The sequence below is a fragment of the Cyprinus carpio genome, chromosome B16, assembly GCF_018340385.1.
Source record: "Cyprinus carpio isolate SPL01 chromosome B16, ASM1834038v1, whole genome shotgun sequence".
NCBI classification, from domain to species: Eukaryota; Metazoa; Chordata; class Actinopteri; order Cypriniformes; family Cyprinidae; genus Cyprinus; species Cyprinus carpio.
Window position 1 is genome coordinate 29,605,709 of NC_056612.1, and position 21,908 is coordinate 29,627,616.

At 38.5% G+C, this 21,908-nt stretch overlaps 2 protein-coding genes across 6 annotated transcripts in view; both read right to left on the minus strand.

Moving 5' to 3' along the window:
• Positions 1 to 5,020: 5,020 nt before the first annotated feature.
• On the minus strand, positions 5,021 to 16,183 carry fbxo43 (F-box protein 43). Of its 5 annotated transcripts, XM_042741817.1 has the most exons (6): positions 16,038 to 16,123; positions 15,809 to 15,865; positions 13,380 to 14,447; positions 10,545 to 10,647; positions 9,707 to 9,877; positions 5,021 to 5,431 (listed from the first exon to the last, which is right to left on the minus strand). In XM_042741817.1, exons 3-6 carry the CDS (start codon positions 14,411 to 14,413, stop codon positions 5,183 to 5,185), a joined length of 1,557 nt encoding a protein of 518 aa, XP_042597751.1. In that variant the 5' UTR covers positions 14,414 to 14,447; positions 15,809 to 15,865; positions 16,038 to 16,123; the 3' UTR covers positions 5,021 to 5,182. The 5 variants fall into 5 exon arrangements, with proteins under 5 accessions (XP_042597751.1, XP_042597750.1, XP_042597753.1 ...); XM_042741816.1 differs by lacking the exon at positions 15,809 to 15,865 and having other exon boundaries at positions 16,038 to 16,183; XM_042741819.1 differs by lacking the exons at positions 15,809 to 15,865; positions 16,038 to 16,123 and adding an exon at positions 15,501 to 15,656.
• Positions 16,184 to 19,312: 3,129 nt separating this feature from the next.
• The window catches only part of khdc4 (KH domain containing 4, pre-mRNA splicing factor), a 13,320-nt gene continuing 10,724 nt past the window's right edge, over positions 19,313 to 21,908 (minus strand). Inside the window, 4 exon segments of the mRNA XM_042741822.1 lie at positions 19,313 to 19,711; positions 20,161 to 20,258; positions 21,685 to 21,692; positions 21,724 to 21,833. Coding sequence (XP_042597756.1) covers positions 19,521 to 19,711; positions 20,161 to 20,258; positions 21,685 to 21,692; positions 21,724 to 21,833 — 407 coding nt within the window. The 3' untranslated portion in view covers positions 19,313 to 19,520.

The window sequence follows — 21,908 nt, forward strand, 5'->3', positions numbered from 1 at the left end:
TTATTTAACTTGTTACCAACAATTTAAGACATCATAGATCAAATTATTTACATTTAATCGCTAATAATCTTTCAGTAACAATAAATGTGGCTAAAAGCATCTGCTCACTGCGTGAATGTAAACAGAAAATAACTGATTTTCCTTCCTACAAGTTCAGTGAAGCACAAATGAGAGAGACATCCTTCTTTGAATGTTTTATTTGAGAAGCACTTAGAGCAAATGAAAAAAAATATATAAAAATGTGTTGAATAAATGGAGAAGAAATCATTCACACACACTCCATATAATATACAGTAAACATGCTCATAATCCTGAAACAGCTCATTAATGTACATTCACCAAGGCAGCATCTTTTCTTCTCATGATATGAAGAGAGCAGAATGTCTGGTGAGACACTCAGATGGAGCTCATATCAGAGAAGCGTTTATGTTCTGAGGAGGAAATATGACAATATGCAGATCATGAGACACTTTCACACATTCATCCTCAGTGTTCAGACTGAAGAACAGCACTGACTTTCAGGACGAGATATTTGGGAAATGTCTCAGTGACTCTTGGTTTGAATGACATGAGAGAGTGAACGATGTCAGAGTGATGATTTTCAGATGTTTCTGAGTTAATGATGAATGAAGTCTTACTGTAATCATGAGCTGAAGATACTGTAAGTCCTTCGTGACACACTCGAGTGTGAACAGATCATTGATGAAACCAGCTCAAACAATGACTGACAGAGCTGCCGGATCAGAACGAAAGAGGAACTGATCTCATCTACAGACTGAGGACGCGTCACAGAAACACAACAGCGCTTCCACACGCAGGTTTTCTGCAAAAACACATTTTCAGTATTGTTTTACTGACCAAACTTTTCAAGCTCAAGATCCTCACTGAAAGCTGAGCTGATAAACTCAGGGTCATTATAGTTAAAACCATTAAAAAAAATTAATTCCTTGAAATAAAATACAGTTTAACTGAAAAACTAAAAAAAAAAAAAAATTATTTCAGCTAGTTTGAGGCAAAATTTCTCCTTTTCATCTAATTTAAAGGGATAGTTCACCCAAAACTGTCATTAATTACTCGTCCTCATGTCATTCCATTCATCTTCAGAACACAAATCAAGATATTTTTGATGAAATCCGAGCAATCCCGCAATATTACCACCACGTTCAACGCACAGAAACATTGCAAGGACATCGGTAAAATAGTGCACGTGATATCGGGTTCGACTGTAATTTTATGAAGCTACGAGAATACTTTTTGTGCACAAAGAAAACAAAAATAATGACTTTATTCAGTTGCACTGCTGTCTATGCAGGGTCAGAGAGCTCACGGATTTCATCAAAAATGATGAATGAAGGTCTTGCGGGTTTGGAACGACATGAGGACGAGTAACTAATGACAGAGTTTATAATTTTTGGGGGAACTATCTCTTTTAATGTGATGTACTAAAATTGGGAATGGAACAAATGGAAGTCATTTTAACTTTTATATGATCTTGGAATTATAAGGTTCTATCTGACATTTTTGTCAAAATCGAGTTATTCTATTCTTATTCTGTGACAATTTATTTAAAGGCTATTGTGTGATAGATTTTTTTAATGTTCTGTACATTTTGGGACTTTTTATTTAAACAAAAAAGCTGTATCTATACAGTCGAATGGAATGCAAAAACTTTGAAGTTCAAAATCTCAAAACTACTTGAAATGCAGATAGAACCTTATAATTCCAAGGGGACGAAATGGAAGTGTAAAAAATATATAATAATAAATATAAAATAATAAGAAATGCTGATGAAGATGAAGAGCTCTGAATTAGATGATAACAGAACAGTGTGACCTCTGACCTTACATGTGGCCGCTCGTGTGCCGTCAGTCCTTCAGTCCTCCTCCAGGGTCACAAATAGGGCCGCAACAAACGATTATTTTAATAATCGATTAATCTTAACGATTATTAAAATGATTAATCAACTAATCAGCGATTATTACACTAATTAATCAGTAGACTTTGATTATTCAGGTTTTTGCAATTAGTTAAAGTGAGTTATAAATATTCTAACAAATAAATAAATGTAATGACTTAAGATTTTGAAAATCATTATGTAACCACAATTATTATACAATTTATTTATACAAATATATATTTGGCACACAAAATGAGATGACAGACAGAGAAACTAATTCACCATTTAATTAGCAATATGAATAATTAACTGAATGACACCATTCTGCCAAACAACTTTTGTAAGTCATACGGATAAGAAACAAATTAAGGTAAGTGATAAGATGCTTTATTTTTGGATAAACTAATTTGTTCACAACATAATCTCTTAAAATATCTTATAGGGTTATGATTATCAAAACAGTCCTGAGGCAGATCAAGCTTTGATCTCCGCAAACCAAACTATCATATTAAATCATTTTTCCCCCACTAATAAAGAGATTTCATCATTAGCTAGCTCCACACTGGAGAGCTGCTTTAGTAATTCTAACTGAAAGCGACTGGTTTTTCATGTTTATTCCTGTAAAGCTGCTTGATTTAAGGACATCTACTGCATAAAGTACTATAGAAATAAACGTGTCGTGACTGAACTTTACTAAAGTACCGAGCAAACATCCACATTGCTTTAATCAGATGCTTTCTTAACTACTGCTTTCTCACCGCTATCAGTTTTTGTTGTTTATTTCACTATTGTGAGGAACGCACGGAGTATATATTTACAGATTCATCCAAATGCTGCTCAGCAGCCTCAGGTTCGGCCGTTTGCTCTGAACTGAAGCACTGTGTGTGTTCTTCTCTTGAACTGCATCAGGAGAGCTCAATTACACACTGATCACATCTCATGTGCAACATCATGAGGTCGAGCGAGAGAAGTGTAGTACTGCACAGTGTACACTATATACACAGGCCAAACCTGTTCAAACAAACAGCATCAGGTGTGTGACGGGTGTTTTACCTGCATGTATGTGTAGAAGAGTTGTGTCTGGAAGAGCTGCGCCACTGCGCCACCTACAGACAGAGACAGACACTGCACTACTGCCTCCTTTAAAGACAATAACTGATCACTGACATGAGGAGCAGGGGTGGACTTAAAGGGTAAGTTCACCCAAAAATGAAAATTAGTCCATGTCTAACTCACCCTCAAAGCATCTTAGGTGTATATTACTTTCTTCTTTCAGACAAATGGGAGTATGTTGATGTTTTGACAAATAGTTTTAGTTTAAACTTTTTTCAAACTGCTCAGAAGTGTTAATAAAGGTCTCCTGTAGCAAACAGATGCATTTTTATATAAAAAAATATCCATATTTAAAACGTTATAAACCCTTTTTTTTTTACCTCTGCTATCATACGAGCAAGCGCTCCGGCGGATGACGAAGGGCATATGAGGTGCGCACGCGACTCTGAGATCCGCTAGTCACGTGAGCAAAGGAAGCAAGTTTCCTTACTTTAGCAAAGGAAAACCAGTATCCTCCTTGCTTATAACGAAATCCTCTGACATTTGTCTTTACAAATCCTTGTTTTGTACTTCTAATTCTCGACCGATGTCTTGTTTTGCTCTCTCCTCCGCGCTCATCACTAATCGAACCGGCGCGCGCTACGCATACATCATCCGCCGGAGCAGCTTGTTCGTATGACAATCAGCAGAAGTGAGAAAAAAAACTGTTTATAACGTTTTATATATATATATATATTAATCGAACCGGCGCGCGCGCTACGCATACTATATATATATATATACACATACACAGTACAGACCAAAAGTTTGGAAACATTACTATTTTTAATGTTTTTGAAAGAAGTTTCTTCTGCTCATCAAGCCTGCATTTATTTGATCAAAAAATAGAGAAAAAAAAATGTAATATTGTGATATATTATTACAACTTAAAATAATTGCTTTTAAATTTATTATACTTTAAATTATCATTTATTTCTGTGATGCAAAGCTGAATTTTTAGGATCATTATCACATGATCCTTTAGAAATCATTCTAATATGATGATTCATTATCAAAGTTGGAAACAGTTCTGCTGCTCAATATTTTTTCAGAACATGTGATACTTTTTTGGATACTTTGATGAATAAAAAGTAAAAAAAAAAAAAAAAAAAAAAAAAACAAAAACTACTGCGTCAGTATAAATTTTTTTGTAATAATATATTCACTACTGGTCAGTAATTTGGGGTCAGATTTTTTTTTTTAAATAAATGCAGTTCAATACTTTTTATTCATCAAATATATTAGACAGCAGAACTGTTTCCCAACACTCATAATAAATCAGAATATTAGAATGATTTCTAAATGATCATGTGATAGACTGGATGTTACATGTGACACTGAAGGCTGGAGTAATGATGCTGAAAATTCAGCTTTGCATCACAGGAATAAATTATTTTTTTAAAGTATATTAAAATAGAAAAACTATTATTTTAAGTTGTAATAATATTTCACAATATTACTGTTTTTTTTCTGTATTTTTGATTAAATAAATGTAGGCTTGATGAGCAGAAGAACTTCTTTCAAAAACATAAAAAATAGTAATGTTTCCCAAACTTTTTGGTCTGTACTGTGTGTGGTGTATATATATATATATATATATTTTTTTTTTTTTTAAATAACGTCATATAACATAAATATGGATATTTTTTTTCTTACAAAAACGCATCGATTCGCTCTTCCCGACCCGGCAGTTCCGCTAAAAGTAATCTGATTATATTACCTAAACTGTGTAACATGATAGATTACGTTACTAACTACAATTTTTGTCATGTAATTTGGAATCAGTAACAGATTTCAATTTAATCTACCCAGCTCTTCATACTAGTAACAACATTTAAAACAACAAAAGTCCTGACTGAAGACCTGTGCTCTAAAAAAAATAAAATAATAATAAGTAAATAAAGTGTTGTTTTCTATTGTGTACCAATGCATTCTGTATATGTAAAAATGTATATATAAAAAGACACTCCAGGGATCTCTCTCATGAACTCTTCTGCTCATTCCTCATTAACAGATGACAGTTCACTTAGATTTATAGGTAAAAAAGGGCTTTATTTAAAACAATGTATAAAAACAAGCATGTAAAGAGCAATATGTACAAACATGCAGATACACAGGACCGAGATGATTGCTGTACACAAGTGCAAAACTCATGAGAAGTTCATAATTACACACACACACACAAACACACAGTCAGAGCCGCCGGACGTTGCGTTTGCTCTGCGCGCTCCCGGGCAGCACGTCTCTCTTGCTCCGGCGTTTGGCAGACAGGTGTGCGCAGTCTCTGGATCCGTGGACTGCGCAGGAGCACGCCGTGCAGAAGCGGAAGCTGCAGTCACTCCAGCTGCACAGACCCTCGCCGCGCAGAGCGTGACAGCGGGCCGGATGCTGACAGCGTGGACACGGCTTCAGATACTCGTCACTCAACAGAGTCTCGGCCGCCTGAGGCACAGACGGAGCGCTTAGACAGCAGCGTGCATGCACAACAATCAAGCTCTGGATTACAGGCTTTCTGCAAGCTGAGGAAAAGTTCTACCAAAAAATGTAAATTCTGTCATTAATTACTCGTCCTCGTGTCGTTCTAAACAAGCTCTGGATTACGTTCGTCTTCAGAACACAAATTAAGATATTTTTGATGCATTCCTAGAGCTTTCTGACCCTCCAATAGACAGCAATGATCCCAACACGATCAAGGCTCAAAAGCGTATCACAACACGCGTTAAAATAATCATGTGACATAATTTCTTACAACCGTAATATCAGGAAGATATGAGAATATTTTTTGTGCGCAAAGAAAACAAAAAGTAACGTCTTTATTCAACAATTCGTCTCCTCCGCGTCACTCTATAGCACTATTTTGGAGAGTATCACATACTGTATGTAAACAACATTTGTACACGCATACATTGTTTCCATTGTTTCTGCTTTGATCTGAATGTAAACAATGTATCCACGTAGATACGCTGCATAGTTTGTTTACGTATGTGATACTCTCCAAAATGTGTATGTAAACAACATTGGAGGAGACGAATTGTTGAATAAAGACGTTATTTTTTGAGCGCAAAGAAAGCCAAAGTATTCTCGTATCTTCCTAATATTACGGTTGAGCCGCTGATGTCACATGATTATTTTAACGATGTCTTTGCTACGTTTCTGAGCCTTGATCGTGTTAGGATCCTTGCTGTCTATGGAGGGTCAGAGAGCTCTCGGAATTCATTCAAAATATCTTAATTTGTGTTCTGAAGATGAACGAAGGTCTTACGGGTTTGGAACGACACGAGGACGAGTAATTAATGACAATTTTATTTTTTGTATGAACTGTCCCTTTAAGACTTCAAGGCTGATGAAACACGGCAAGCAGGTGAGACACAGGGTCCATGACCGATCTAAAGTATTCCGATTAGGGCTGGGTAATAAATCAATAACAATAGTTATTTATCGCAATATAATTTTCCTCGATAAAACAATATGAAGAGTTAGATAAATGTTTGATATAATGTTTATGCGCCAAAAATGGAACAAAACCGTGCGGCTCCTTTGAAGCGTGACACAATGACCATTTATCCACCGTCAGAAGGCTTTAATCATTTACCATAGATTTACCGTAACACTAACTGCACCATTTGTATTGAATTTTACTATATTATTAATGTAGACATATAAATGTATTAAAGGTGTAATGAAATATAATTACAGTATTTTTGTGATTAAGCTATACCATGTGTGCATTTAGCCAATACTAAATGTTTTTCGACTAGTTTTTCATAAAAATACCTAAAAACCATAATTATATTTTTACCATGGCACTGAGGTGGTTTCAACTGTTTATCATGATTTAAATGTATGCTGGGATGGAAGACTAATTATATAAAAACTCAGAATAATTCAATTTCAATTTAAGACAAAATAATAATATTAATATTATCAGGTAACACACACCTGATTCTTGATTTGAAAATATCACATGCAGAAACTAAGAAATAAATTTTTCTATTAAGATATTTATTTTGTTAAGGAAAATTAATGGTCTGGTTTCCACAACTTTCACTTTGGAGCAAACATCTGGCTTTAAACTAAAAAAAATAAAAATAAAGATTTGACATTTGTTGTGATAATTATCGATATCGTAAATTATCATGATCATTTTTTGGGCCATCTCGCCCAGCACTAATTAAGATAGAAATGTGTTACCCATTCTCAGAGAGAAAGTGCCCAAGCAACACTGCTCACAAATAGTTGCCCCGTGTATCATCAGCCTAAACCTTTAAGACCAAGTGCAGAAAAGGTAAGGAATAACCTTTAAGACCAAGTGCAGAAAAGGTAAGGAATATAATCAAAGGGTACACAGTAAGTCACTAAACACTAAATGTGCTTTCAGTTTAAAAAAATAGCTTGCTTGGAAATAACTTTTAGAGAGCATGCGATTGTCACACGCATTTAGTGAGCCGGTCCCTTTAGCAACATTTACAAGATCTTGAGAAGCTTCGCAATAAATTATGGGAATCGCCTTTAATGAACGCAATATAGCTAAACTCGTGGACCACTCCATTTAGCAGCTGATGGCGGTAATGTGACTACATTGACAATGCATGCACTGCCCAAAACAAACACTGAAAAAAAAAACAACCACTGCAAAAAAACAAGAAAACAAAAAACAAAATATTCCTCTGTATTTTGTCCTGTCTTTAAATCAAGATACACTGAGAAGTAAAATCACATGAGGACTGTTCTCTGAGAAACAGATCAAAATAAAGTGGTTAGTTGGTTAATAAAAAAAAATATTTTCTGTGGTTGGTGAAGAATAATCTTATTTATTAGAGAAAATGTTTTCATTCCCCATTGACATTTGTTCTTGTTTTAAGCACTGCAATTTCATCCGTTACCTTTATTTAGCATTTTAAGTAAATACATCTTGATTTAAATGGGACATCGGAGGCAAAATTCACTTTTGCATGTTGTTTGAATTGAAATGTTTTAGCATTTTAAGTAAATACATCTTGATTTAAATGGGAATTCGGAGGGTGATTTTTTTTTTGATCCCCACAAATCACCTCAGATCAAGACGCACAGAGCTGTTTTTGGCAAGGTAAAAGGGTACACTTATAATGAGAAATTTGAACCAAAGTATTTTTATAGACTTTTCATTAAGAACCTAAAGAATCATACCAACTTGTGGAAAATGGGCATCCGATGTCCCCTTTAAGGCTGTTAAGATGTGGCTATTGGAAAACAGGACAATGTTGCATGCAACATTTAATTCTATAAGTATATGAATTTAGACCTTTGATCAGGGGCCAGTTGCATAAACTTATACTCTATGTTAAGACCATGCCTTAAGAGCTAGTCTAACCAACTAGCAGTTAGCCAAGGGGTAATTAGTCCAAGTTGAATCCCAAAAATAAGAGTGATGTACACTTATGCAGTTTTGTTTTGGGTTTAATTTTATTTTTAATGTAATGCAATTAGGTTTGTGCTGTTAATATAATGTTATGAGAGTGCGCATCTCGTCAGTAAAGCGGTTCTGTGATTAGTAGTAAATCTCCATCACATGCTTTTAGACGGAGCGGCATTTACTACACAGAGCCACGGTTCACTGACTCACGTTCATTATCGGCCACTGTTCGTCTGCGATTAGGAACACGGTTTCGCGTAGCTCTGTGTAGTAATATAAGTGATGGAGATTTACTACTAATCACAGAACCGCTTTACTAACGGGTTGCGCATGATAATCACATTCAATTATTTGCACAGCCCTAATTACAATATTGTGTTACTCCCTTAAAAGTAATTTATGTTACATAGTTACTTTTTATGGAAAGTAATGTGTTATGTTACTTTTGCGTTACTTTTAAAATCTGGGCTGGGCTGGCTTGTTTGTTTTTAATATAAAACGTTATATTTATAGCAAATGTAAAAGCCCTTTCACACCAGAAAGTGAAATGAATAAACCTCAGGCTGAAGGAAAAGTAAATTCACGTCTGTACAGCAGAATGCAGGAGAAGAAAGTTCAACACTCTTCACCAATTAAAAAAGAAAAAAAAAAGAAAAAAAGAAACACAAATGTTGGTTTATCTAAAGTAATTTTTGCTTATTAGTATGATTGAATTTGATAATCGAAGCTCAGCAGCAAAGACACTGGTTAATAAAATAGGATTAAACACAAAGGATGTGCGTTATTTACCATTTAAGTATTGCAGATTTGTGTCATATTCTGAATTTGCATTTCACTGTTCTTTATTCATTTTGGAGGAATAGTAAATCTGTATTTGTGCAAGTGAGATGCACGCTCACATAGAACTAACTGTACACAGAGCACACATTGAAAGCCTCTGCACTTACTCCCGATTTCTCTCTACATGAGGACAGGAGAGCTGTCAGTCAATACACGGGAAAACAAAGTAACTGGTGTTACTAATTTGAAAAAGTAACTCAGACATCTTGGCAATTAAAAAGTAATGCATTACTAGTTACTTGAAAAAAGTAATTGATTATGTAACTCACGTTACTTGTAACGCATTACCCCCAACACTGCTTAATATGCAAGCAAATTTTTTCAATTATGACCAGGCTTAAAGAAAAAAAATAACCCACCAACTTAACTTTTAAGACTAGTGTTAACCTTTTATGCAGCCAGCCCCTGATTTTAGACTTCTAGGCCTTATTTGTGAAGGGTGAATGAAGGCTTCAAGAGCAGCAGAAGCCCTGTCTCTGAGTCACCTGCAGGAACTGCATGCGTTTGGAGCTGCACTGCCGGCCGCTGCTCGGGGTCGGAGTGCGGGGCGTGTGTGTGTGAGGCGTCCGGGCCTGAGCCTGTACGCTGCCCAGAGCCGATCGGCATGCCAGCGCTGACCTGGTGTCCGCATCCGGAACATGAGCCGGTCTGCCACCCTACAGACAAACACACAGTCAGAGAACAGCTCAGCACACTGCTCCTGCTATTCACTACAGACTGCACAGAGCATGCAGGTTCTAATGCATGCATAGGATTGCGATAGAACAACCTTCTATATTTGCCAAAATGAGCAGTGCACACGGAAATACTGCATCCATAATGACTATACAATACTAGTGCAATGGCAACTGGAAATCTCAGTAACGACTCATTTAATCAGACTTAAAATGCTAAATTTCCTAAAATTTAAACCAACTTAAAGGGATAGTTCACAGAAAAGAGAAAATAATGTCATTTACTCACCCTCATGTCATTCTAAACCTGTATGCATTTCTTTTTATCTGCAAAAATTTTGGCTCTTATTGACTTCCATTGTATTTTTTGTGCATACAGTGAAAGTCAATGAGAACTGAAACTGGTTACCAACATTCTTCAAAATGTGTTCCACCAAAGAGAGAAAGTCAGATCTGGAATGACAAATGACAGTTTTCATTTTCTGGTGGACTATTCCTTTAAAATGCTAAATTACCGTATCTGCCTCCAAGATGATATAACTGGACTCCACTAACACGCATCATGAGGTCATGTGACAACCCAACATTGCACTGTTTTAAACGTTTATCACTGCAAACGAGTGCAGCTAAGTAAAGTTAGACGCGTCACCTCCAGTGTGATCTTGAGCTCTCTGATGTGGCTTCTTCTCCTGTGAGCAGCTTTCTTATCTTCGGAGATGACGTCGTTCCAGTCATCAGACACCTGGCCAAACCTGAGATCGATCACACAGTTTAAAGGGGTCATGACATGAAAAATCTAATTTTCCTTGATCTTTTGGCAAATAAGAGGTCTCTGTACCATTAAAACATCCTGCAGGTTTCATAGCTTAAAAACGGTCTCCTCATTATAAACAAAGCATTTATGTTATAACCCTCTGAAGACGGCTCGTTTTGGATCTGAGGGACAAGGTGACATCAGCTAAGCACTGCATTTACATAAACACGCCTCCAGAGCAAGACATCGACGAATAGTCGTCTTCTCACCATAGGCTCCACCCACTGGCGCTCACCCGCTAACGGCTAACACTTGATCACGCAGAACGCGAGTGTTGCATCAAAAGCTAATATAAATCACAATCACTGCTATCTAGTGTACACTGGACACAGTAAACATATGAGTCTGAATGAGAACTAGATCTGACCGCAGCCGCATCACAAACCGCAAGTACACAAATCATAATGCTTCGTCTGGAAATGACCGTTTTATTTTGATCATGTTAATTATGTTTGGTCTGGAAATGACCGTTTTATTTTGATCATGTCATCAAAACACTCACATGCAATAATACTGAAAATGATCACATAACATATTTATCGGTTTCTTAGTTGCAAACACTTTAGAACAGACACAGAAGAACATAAAACTCAATAAACTGTGGCTGATGCCCGAGAGGATTAAAACGCCTGAGTTAATATTTGTTGATAATTTCTTTTACTGCATTTTACAATGCCATCTTTTCAAAACTAGAGAGAGTCAACCATTGTTGCCCAAATGAGCTGATCATAATATTCAGCCTGGTTAATAGGTCAACAGTGATTAGAGGAGTCGGAGCTGATCTTGAGAAGCGAGCTGATCTAATATTCACAGGTCACAGCTTGAGAAGGTGCAATCACACTTAAGTTTTAATCTAGATCTGGGAATTGTTAAATGTTGTTGATCAGAAGACCTCAAGGTATTATGGGGTGTGTGAAGTTTAAGTATTTACCAAATTTAAGGATGTTTGTATTCTATTCTGAAACAACCCAGCAACCATTTGAGAGAAGACTCTAATCTAAATCTGTGTAATATGCTCATGCTTGCGTGTACCTGTCAGCACCAAAACTGTCCGTTTTACTCTTATACACATATATAGTATTACAATAATTGAGTCATGAAAAAATGAAGGCATGGATGAGTTTCTCAAGGTCATTAACAGAAAGAAGTTTTACTTTAGCTAGAAGTCTCAGGTTAAAAAAAAAAAAAAACACTCAAATTTGAATGCTTCTGTGTCAAACCATACACCCACATTTTTCACAACCACTTTGTTGTACACAGCCGGGGACCCAAATTAACATTTACAGTGGCCAAATTTTCAGTTTGTCCAAATAAAATAATCTGTTTTATTATCGTTAAATCCCTTTAGCAGTTCAAAAGCGGCGTTAGAGTGTTCTTTTCATTATGAAATGGCACATAAATCTGTGTCGTCGGCATAACAATGAAAAGAAACCCCATGTTTTCTAAAAATGGATCCTAAAGGAAGCATATACACAGAAAACAGAAGGGGAGCAAGAATGGACCCTTGAGGAACTCCACAGATGGAGTGGAGTCGAAGTCGACAGACATTCACCAAATTTAACTGCAAAACTTCTGTTTGTTAAATAGGATTAAACCACTGAAGGGCCATCCCTCGGACTCCAGCATGGTGTTCCAATCGAGATCAAAATGTTGTGATCCACGGTATCAAAAGCCGCACTAAGGTCTAATAAGACTAAACTAGCCGAAGCTCCCGAGTCAAGAGTTAGTAAAATATCATTATGAACCTTTAAATGTGCAATTCAGTGCTGTGTAGTGTCCTAAAACCTGATTGTAAAATTCCCAACACAGTTTTTTCCTAAAAATGTTTGTAATTTAATAAAAACTACCTTCTCTAAGTCTTCAGAGAGAAAAGGCAGTTTCGACATCGGTCTAAAATTAGACAGCTCTGTAGAATCCAAGTTAGGGCTGTGAAAATAATCGAGTGTGATGTCATGCGCATCTCGACAGTAAAGCAGTTCTGTGATTAGTAGTAAATCTCCATCACCTGATTTCAGACGGAGCAGCATTTACTACACAGAGCCGTAGATCACTGACAAGCTACGCAAAATCGCATTCTTTATAAATGAAGGTTTATTGATGTGATAATAAATTTGAAGGTTTTGTTATTAAATGTGACTTGCTGTTTGCGTATCTTCAGTAAACTACGGCTTTGTGTAGTAAATGCTGCTCCATCTGAAAGCACCTGAAAATACTGCGTTCAATAACATGTTTTTACTCCAAACTCACTTCATAACGTCAGCCGAGTGTTTGAAATAAATCCTTCTGTGAGATGATGTGCTTCTCACACAGAATAAGGCACGCAACATATTTCATAGTATTCTACGTAGTGATAAAGGCATTGCATTATTATATACTTTATTACAATGAAAATGATAAGACGACGAACTTGTGCGTTTGTTAGTCATGTTGAATCAATAAAAGCAGTTAAATCTTCTGTTTATTTAGCTAGCGCTTTAGTGATTTCCTGGATTTCTTCTGCGGGTGTATTAGGAGTTTCTCTGGCCTTCAGATGGAGATTTACTGCTGATCACAGAACCGTGCTTCACTGACAAGATCCGCAGGACAATCGCAGCTTTTGCCTAATCACTTCAGTTCAATTAATCGTGCAGCCCTAACCAAAGCTATTAATATCTGACCTGCATCACGTACCTGTAGAGGTCAGCTGCAGACAGGACACTCAAGATAACCGCTAGCACGTGTCTCAGGTTTCTCATCCTCAGCTCTGCAATGACGTCCACCTTGTCTAGCCCCATTTTGCGTCCGATGAGTCCCGAGAGCGGCAGGCTGGTTTCGACGGGCCCGTCTCGGAGCAGCTCCTCTAAACTGGTCTGCTGAAGGCTAATGGCGTGGACGAGCTGCAGTGCCGGAGTCAGAGACAGCTCCTGCATCATCAGCGTGGCGGCGCTCAGCGGCGTCCCGTCCAAAAACACCTCGTCTTTACTGGTGCGCGGCTCCATCCGCTGGCTCTTGGGCCCGTCCTCTGACTGCGAGCCTCCCTCTCGGAGCGTGGACAGTCTGCGCTGTCTCTCCAGCCTCGAGCGTCTCTTGTCTTTCCCGCACGAGCTCGCCGGCAGCACCAGCTCCTGGAAGGAGCCGTCGTGGTCCACCGAGGAGTCGTGCGATTTATCCAGACCCAAAGAGCTGAAGCCGCTGTCCTCGGAGGCGGGCGTGAGCAAGGACGTGTCCAGGACAGTCTTTCCCGCTCTCACAGGCGACCGGAAGGCCTTTGAGGTCAGCGGTGTGAAGTCATCAGTTTGCGGCGAGCTGGGAAGACCGGCTATGATGCTTTCATCCAGATCCGGTTCAGCGAGGGCCATCGGGCTCATACGAACGCCGCTCCTGCCGGTCTCCAGCGTGGACGTGACGGCCTGCGAGAACAGGAGACGGCGCTTCCGGCAGGAGAACACGAAGTCGTCTGTTTTTAAAGTGCTGTAAGACAAAGGCCCGGTCGGGCTGACATCTGGAGAGTCGAAGCTCTCGCGGGTCAGCTGATCTCTGGAGACGTCTCCAGGCGTCGCTTCGGACGAGGATCGAGACACGAGCAGCCGCCGGCGGAGCGATGCATCCTTCCTGATCAACTTCGGAGTCTCGCACCAGGCTAACGATACGGCAGCTTCCCGCTTTGGCTCGTTATTCGAGCTGGTGGAGCCGCAGGTCCGATGTATTCCAGACTTCACCTCCATTATCTTCAGAAAACACTCAACAGACCCAGGAGTGCTGCCAAGCAAGACAATCAAGTTCACTTTACTTATAAAGTACATTTAAAAACAAATGTTGTACAAGAATTGTAAACATTATTAAGCAATATAAAAAGCAAAGCCTAACTCATAAGATGAAGACAAGACGTGCAGATAAATCATAAACAACCCCTATGTTCTCAAGCTAAAGAAAATGAATGAGTGACAGAACGAAAGGTTAATCTGTGCACGTCTCTTTACTGGGCTCCTGTTCACCGGATCATAACTGTTTCCAGAATTCCTTCTTTAGCATTTTACGTCTTTTCAAGTCGCTTTGTATAGTGCTTTTCACAAGTCATATTGTTTCAAAGCAGCTTTACAGCAGCTTGTTGTACTTTTATAATTAGTAGTAATTACAACTACGAAAGCTTATTTTTCTGATGCAGAAAAAAGTAACTGTAATTGCCAATTTTTAATCTCAGAATTGTGAAAAAAGAACATCAAGCTTGTTTTGATACCAAATAAAAATAAATAAAAAGGTAATTTTGACTTCTCAAAATTGTGAGATATAAACTCGCATTTGTAAGGGAAAAAAAGTTATTTCCGCCACAAAAAAAAAAAGGTAATTTTGAGATAAAGTGTTGCAATTCTGATTTTTTTTTTTTCGCAATTACGAGTTTATCTTACAGTTAAGGCTTTTCTTCTCAGAATTACACATTTTTATTTTCAGAATTCACAATTTGTATTAATTTGACAGTGTTCGAGTCAAACTCAGTGATTTTGTAAGTCTGTTTGGATAAAAGCGTCTGCAAAATGACTAAATGTAAATAAATATAAATAATGCTACATAAATAAAGGTGACTTGTCTAGAATTCCTAATTTAACTCTAAAATTTATTTCATATATAAATGCATGTATTTTGTTGGAAATAATGTGTGTGTGTCAAAGTAATGCCCATATGGCAGTAATATAGAGGTATAAGATTATATTTTGCGTTTAGTTAACGTTAAGTACTCGGTTAATCAGACATCATGAACGCGATTACAGCTCGTGCAATATAATATAAGGATAATTAACAGAAAAGTAAAGATACCAGTGTGGAAAGTTTCTGTCAGAGATGTCTAAAGAGCCTCAGAGTTGTGGTTTTGGCGTCCTCCGCCGTTCAGACCGGTGTGTGTGTAATTAGGAGATTGTTTTGTTAATTAGCTTTACATTCGGATTCGTAACGGCAACAGGAGTCGGTTATTGTTGCTATGGTGACGCGCTCAGCGGTTTTCCCTCCTGCAGATTCAAACTGCGCGCCCATTTAAATGCGCGTGCACAACAGAGCTCGTGCTCGCGCCGTGCAGACCAAACACACACACACTACAAAACTTTTTATGAAGAACATTTGCTGTTAACCTTTTTCTGTGAAGCAACACACGTTTAACGGCTCACCGCTGACAGAAAGACGCCAAACTAAGACAAAAACAAATGACACAAACAGTCAATCAGCTGCGGCTCAACACACACACACACACACACACACACACACGCGATGAGCTGCTTCACCTGTGACACATTTAACGACTAATACCTTAAGTGACAAACCTGAACCATCATTAAACGGATGAAAGAGCTCGTTACTCACTCGTGTTTGATCAGAGTCTCATGCCGCTGTCGCTCAGAGAGAGAGAGAGAGAGATGGTGAGCAGCAGTCGGTGAGGCTCCACCTTTCAAATTTCGAGCCCACTTCGCTGATTGGACGCGGATTTAAAGAGACTCGGAATATTTTTTCCAAACATTCAACACAAAATGAACATATATTAAAACAATTAAGATCTATTAATAAGATATCATGGATTTCGGAAATGTTAGAAATAAACGTGAAACCAGAACCGTTTTTTTTTTTTCAAACCAAATATATAATTCTATAATTTCACTCATTCACATTTCAAATACAGAAACTTTAATACCAACATCGTTGATATTATATGTGGCCAAATAAAATCCATGTTTGTCTTTCTGATAAATACTACAGTTAATTTTATGTATTTTAGCTATATATATATATATATATATATATATATATATATATATATATATATATATATATATATTTTTTTTTTTTTTTTTTTTTTTTTTTTTTTTGCTGATATTTTTTTTTTTTTTTTTTTTTTTTTGATTGTAGTGGGTAAGGATTTATTTTTTTTTGGGTTTATGAATCACTTCAATAGTTTTATAATTGTATATGACATAATTAAAGAACAAATATCACAAAACGAAACATTTCCCATTAACACAAGACTTTTTTAAAGATTATATTTAACGACAAAACTGTGTCGTGACGCGATCGATCTGAAGCGATTGTTCGGATTGATCAGCGCTGAGAAATGTAACGGGCATCACGTGACGCGGCGAGAGTGACGCTGCACAGGGAATAATAATGTTTGCAGAACTCGCATGAATCACCGATCTATATTATATATTATATATTATTATGTCTGTTACAGTTCAGTGATGTAAACCTACAGCACCGGACCAGTTAGAGACCACCGCTTAGCCCCACCCCGCGTGTTTGTGTTGCCATGGGAACCGGATGCGCGGCACGCGCAGGCAGTGCGTGTTTGACGCGCGACAGACGCTTAATAATAATCAATAAATACTCGATTAACTTTACTCTTCTGTGTGCTGCTGGATATTTGGTGAGTTTCATGACCGGAGATGTTTATCTGCGAGTGTGTGTGTGTGTGTGTGTGTGTGTGTGTGTGTGTGTGTGTGTGTGTGTGTGTGTCTGTATCTTTGTGTGTGTGTGTCTATCTGTGTGTGTGTGTGTTTGTATCTGTGTGTGTGTGTGTGTGTGTGTGTGTGTGTGTGTGTGTGTGTTTTGTATCTGTGTGTGTGTGAGAGAGAGGTGTCTCTGTATCTTTGTGTGGGTGTGTATCTGTGTGTGTAGTGTGAGGGGTGTGTGTGAGTGTGTGTGTGTTGTGTGTGGGTGAGTGGAGTGAGTGTGTGTGTGTGTGTTTGTGAGAGTGAGTGTGTGTGTGTGTGTGTTTGTGTGTGTGTGTGTGTGTGTGTGAATGAGAGAGAGCTCTGTGTCTGTGTGTGTGTGTGTGTGTGTGTGTGAGAGTGAGTGTGTGTGTGTGTGTGTGTCTATCTGTGTGTGTGTGTGTTTGTATCTGTGTGTGTGTGAGAGAGTGTCTCTGTATCTGTGTGTGTGTGTGTTTGTATCTGTGTGTGCATGTGCATTTGTGAGTGTGTGTGTGTGTGTGAGAGAGAGAGAGTGTCTGTGTATCTGTGTGTGTGTGAGAGAGAGAGAGTGTGTGTGTGTGTGTGTAGATGGTGCTGATGTTGTAGGACGGTGAGGATCTCACAGATCTTCCAGGAGCTTCATGCAGTGCAGACTCAAGCTTTCTCACAAAATGACGTCACAACCCTTCTTCAGCCTTCCCATGATTCCACACTCATCGTTCCAGCAGCACACAAACACTGCAGAATGTGATTAATGCAGTACTTGTTATTATCACTCACACACTCTACATCACATCTGCTGATTACAATCCAGTGCGTTTCTTAATTGTGTGCTGCTGATTCTGGGTCTGTTTTGCTGAAGCACATCACGCTTTCACACAAAATAGAAATCATTTTGTGTAATTTTTGCTTTTGAGAATGTGTGTGAATTAATCCTGTTTCTGCATTAATCAGACTCCTGTCTGAATCTGATCAGTTCTGTACTCTAGCAGCGCTTCTTTACAAAACTTCACAACATTTCAAAGCATAAAAATTTCATATTAAACATCATTTAATACTTAATTACATAGAAATCTAGTACTGTCTTAGTTTTACTCAAGTAAAAGTAATTTAAAGATTTACGTGAGAACATGAAAGTACTACAATTTTAATGTTCTTAAATATTAAAGGTTAAAAAAATTTTTTTTATTGATATACACAGTACACAAATGTATTATGTAAAAAAAAAAACTTTTCTTTTGGATGCGATTAATCGTGATTAATCATTAATCATTGCCCAGCACTTATTTAATTTATATATATATACACACACACACACACAGTGCCATGAAAAGGTTTTTGCCCCCTTCCTGGGTTGTTTTTTTAATTTATTTTTTTTTGCAGATTTGTCACACTTATTCAGATCATCAAACTAATTTTAATATTACACAAAGATAATGCAAGTAAATACAAAATGCAGTTTTTAAGTCATGATTTCATTTATTAAGGGAAAAAGCAGTCCAAACCTGCCTGGCCCTACGTGAAAGATTAACTGTTAAATCATGAGAGAGCTGTGATTGAACACATTATTTTAGAAAGCGGAGTTAAATTTCACTGATTCCTGTCAGACCTGCTGAAGTGAAGCATGATTAAAGAGCAACACCTCCCGCTGCGATCTAAAGATTCAAGAACGGAGGAGAAACAGAATAGTGCACATGGACATTAGGATCATAACACAACATCATATTTCTATTCCAATGTGGTAAAAACAAATGAAGTCAGACATTTAGATATCACACATTTTCTGTCTCTTTCTGCAAAACAACTGAACACCACGAACATCAGCAGGATCCTCGAGTGAGAGCTGCTTGTGATTCTGGATTAACTGAGAGGTGGTAGTTCTGAAGATAAAATATCAGACAAATGAACAAAATCTGCTGGAATTCATGAATGGAATGATTCAGTGACTCACTCGAGATTCACTCGTTTCATTCCCGGATGAATCAGTGCTTGTGAATGAATCTCTTGAATGAACGATTCAAAGACAAATACAGTTGTACAGCCCTAAAAAGATCTGTGCACACAGGACCTGACCGACGGAAAACATGAAAACTCTGATTCTGGAACGGGAAGTGATTTCGATTCCCAAGCCCACTGTGAAGGGACGTGTGGAGGAGACTGAACAGGAAACGGTGCGTGAGTCAATGCTTGTGTTTATTCGTCTCAGAAGAAGTAACATCACAAATCAAACCCATGAAGAGAAACTAAAGCAGAGCGATGAGACACGATCCTGCAGCGTCACGAGCGGCCTTCGCTCTTCCAGCCTCCCATAATCCCACGGGACAGTCCTTAGGAGGCATGAACGTGTGTGTGTGTGTGTGTGTGTGTGTGTGTGTGTGTGTGTTTACGGTGCCATCCAGAAGGGCATGGTCTGTGTCTGCGTCTGTGTTTTGGGCCGTGAGGGCGGTGATGAGGGGAAGCGGTACGTCCATCCTGTGGCTCCGGCTGCTCTGGAGGCTCCGTGATCGTCCTCTTCGTCGGAGGAGTCTCCGGTGTACGCCACGAGCCCCGTCCGCGCGCGCTTCACCTGCGGCTCTGAGGAGAGAGACCAGAAACACAGACAAACAACACGCCACAGCAGCACAGAGTTAATCAAACACGGGATTGGACGACAGCAGCACGTCATCGGGGCGTCCAATCAGGAGGCGGCGTCGAGGAACCAGGCCCCACCCCCGCAGGATCCGGACACATGAAAGAGAGGGAAAAAACACAGAGAAAGAGAGAGAACACAAAACACAAGAGAGACGGCCGTTAGTGCGGCAGCCACACACCTGATGACATCACCGCTCGGGGGAGGAGCTTCATTCAACACATCTGACCAATGAGGGGCGGAGAAGCTGAAGCGTGTCATTTCCTGAGGAAGCGAGACGCTTCAGCTTTACCTGTAGCTAGCGTACAGTCCTCCTCCGCCGCAGCCTCACATCTGCATGCAGAGAGCGTCAGTGTGAGTGATTATTAATGAGCTGCGCGAGCGGCTGTCTTACCCAGGAGGCTCGGCGCCGGCGTCTTCTCATCTGCTTTCTGAGCTCTCGGACCGTCGACTGGCGCCGGAGCACAAGGAGGAGGCATGAGTCTGCTGCTGCTGCGCACACACACACACACACACACACACACACACACACACACACACACACACACACACACACACACACACACACACAACAATAATCAGTCATGTTTGTTTTCAGCACATGAGGGATAAAAACACTGACAGCCAATCAGAATCCATCTTGCTTTAAAGAGCTCCAGCATTTAAAGTGACAGGCAACAAAACTGCAACTCTATAAATGTTATTATCTGCTAGTGTGAACACACACACACACACACACACACACACACGAAGAGTTAATTTGCAGATAACTCCATTTTTGTTTATTTTCAGAATTTTTTTTATTGTGCATTCCAAGTAATATCAAACTGCAGTTGGGTTGTTTTGAGTAATTAATACCTCAAACAAATACAGGTAACTTACAAAATTAGTTCACTGAAAGTATATATATATATATATTAAAAGTTTGTTTTATAGCAAAAGCAGATAACTCCACATTTCATGTTTCAGAGTTAAACAAAACACTGGTTTGATGTTGTACTCTCCTCAGATGAACCTCACAAACCTCCTCGTTGTGATCATAGAGAGTATGGATGTGATTACACACAGAGCTTCTCCCTCACTACTGTACTGTAACACTGTAACATCGTCAGATCAGTTAAAGCTGTTATTGTGTTTAATGTTGAGGCTACAGCAGATGAAGTGTGGAAACATCTCAGTATTTTCTGTTCGTGCAGTGAAGCTCACTAGTGACCAGAACAGCTCAGTTATAAACCGTTCAAAATAACCTCTTGTGTGTTGTGCAGAAGAAAGGACGTCATTCAGGTTTGAAACGACATGAAGCTGAGTAAAGGATGACTGAATTTATTCATTTATTTATTTTTGGTGAACTATCCCTTTAATTATACCTTTTTTTATTAAATAAATGAAATGATGCTCATATACACACACACACACACACACACATATATGAATATGTATTTATATTAGGGGTGCAACAGTTAAAGTCACGGTTCAGTTTGTATCATGGTTCAGTTAAGGTTCGGTGTGTGCTATGTTCAGGGTAAAAACTATACTAACTAAAACTATACTACAACTAAAAATAAAGAAAATAAGATCAAATAATCTAACTAGCTCTAACAGCACAATAATACAAAAGAGTAAAGATACAGATAAAACAGTGCTTTTCTAGTTTTTTAGGCAGGACTAACAGTTTGTAGGTATAGATATTGAATAAAGTAATCAAACGTAAAATAACATGTAAATTACATTCCCAAAGCTTTCACCGACTTTATCATTTGAAGACCCCGCAGATTTTAAGGTAATAAGTTAATAATTAGTATTTGCATGTTCACAGTTCTCTGTGTGATCTCAACACTGTTTTGTAAGTGAATTTGTGTGTACCCAGCGAGGTGTGTGTGTGTGTGTGTGTGTGTGTGTGTGTGTGTGTGTGTCTAACCTGTCTCTCTCTCTCTTAGTTGTTGATGTATGTGTGTACTGTGTGTTATGTTCTCTCAGGGCCTGAGGAAGCAGCAGACGGGGGTCCTGACCTCTCAGAGCTGCCCACAGAGATGCCTGCACCTAAATTAGTCATATGTAACACACACCCTCATTTACATACACACACACACACACACATCAGTAACTGATCATCTCTCACTCATTCACACACACTCACTCACT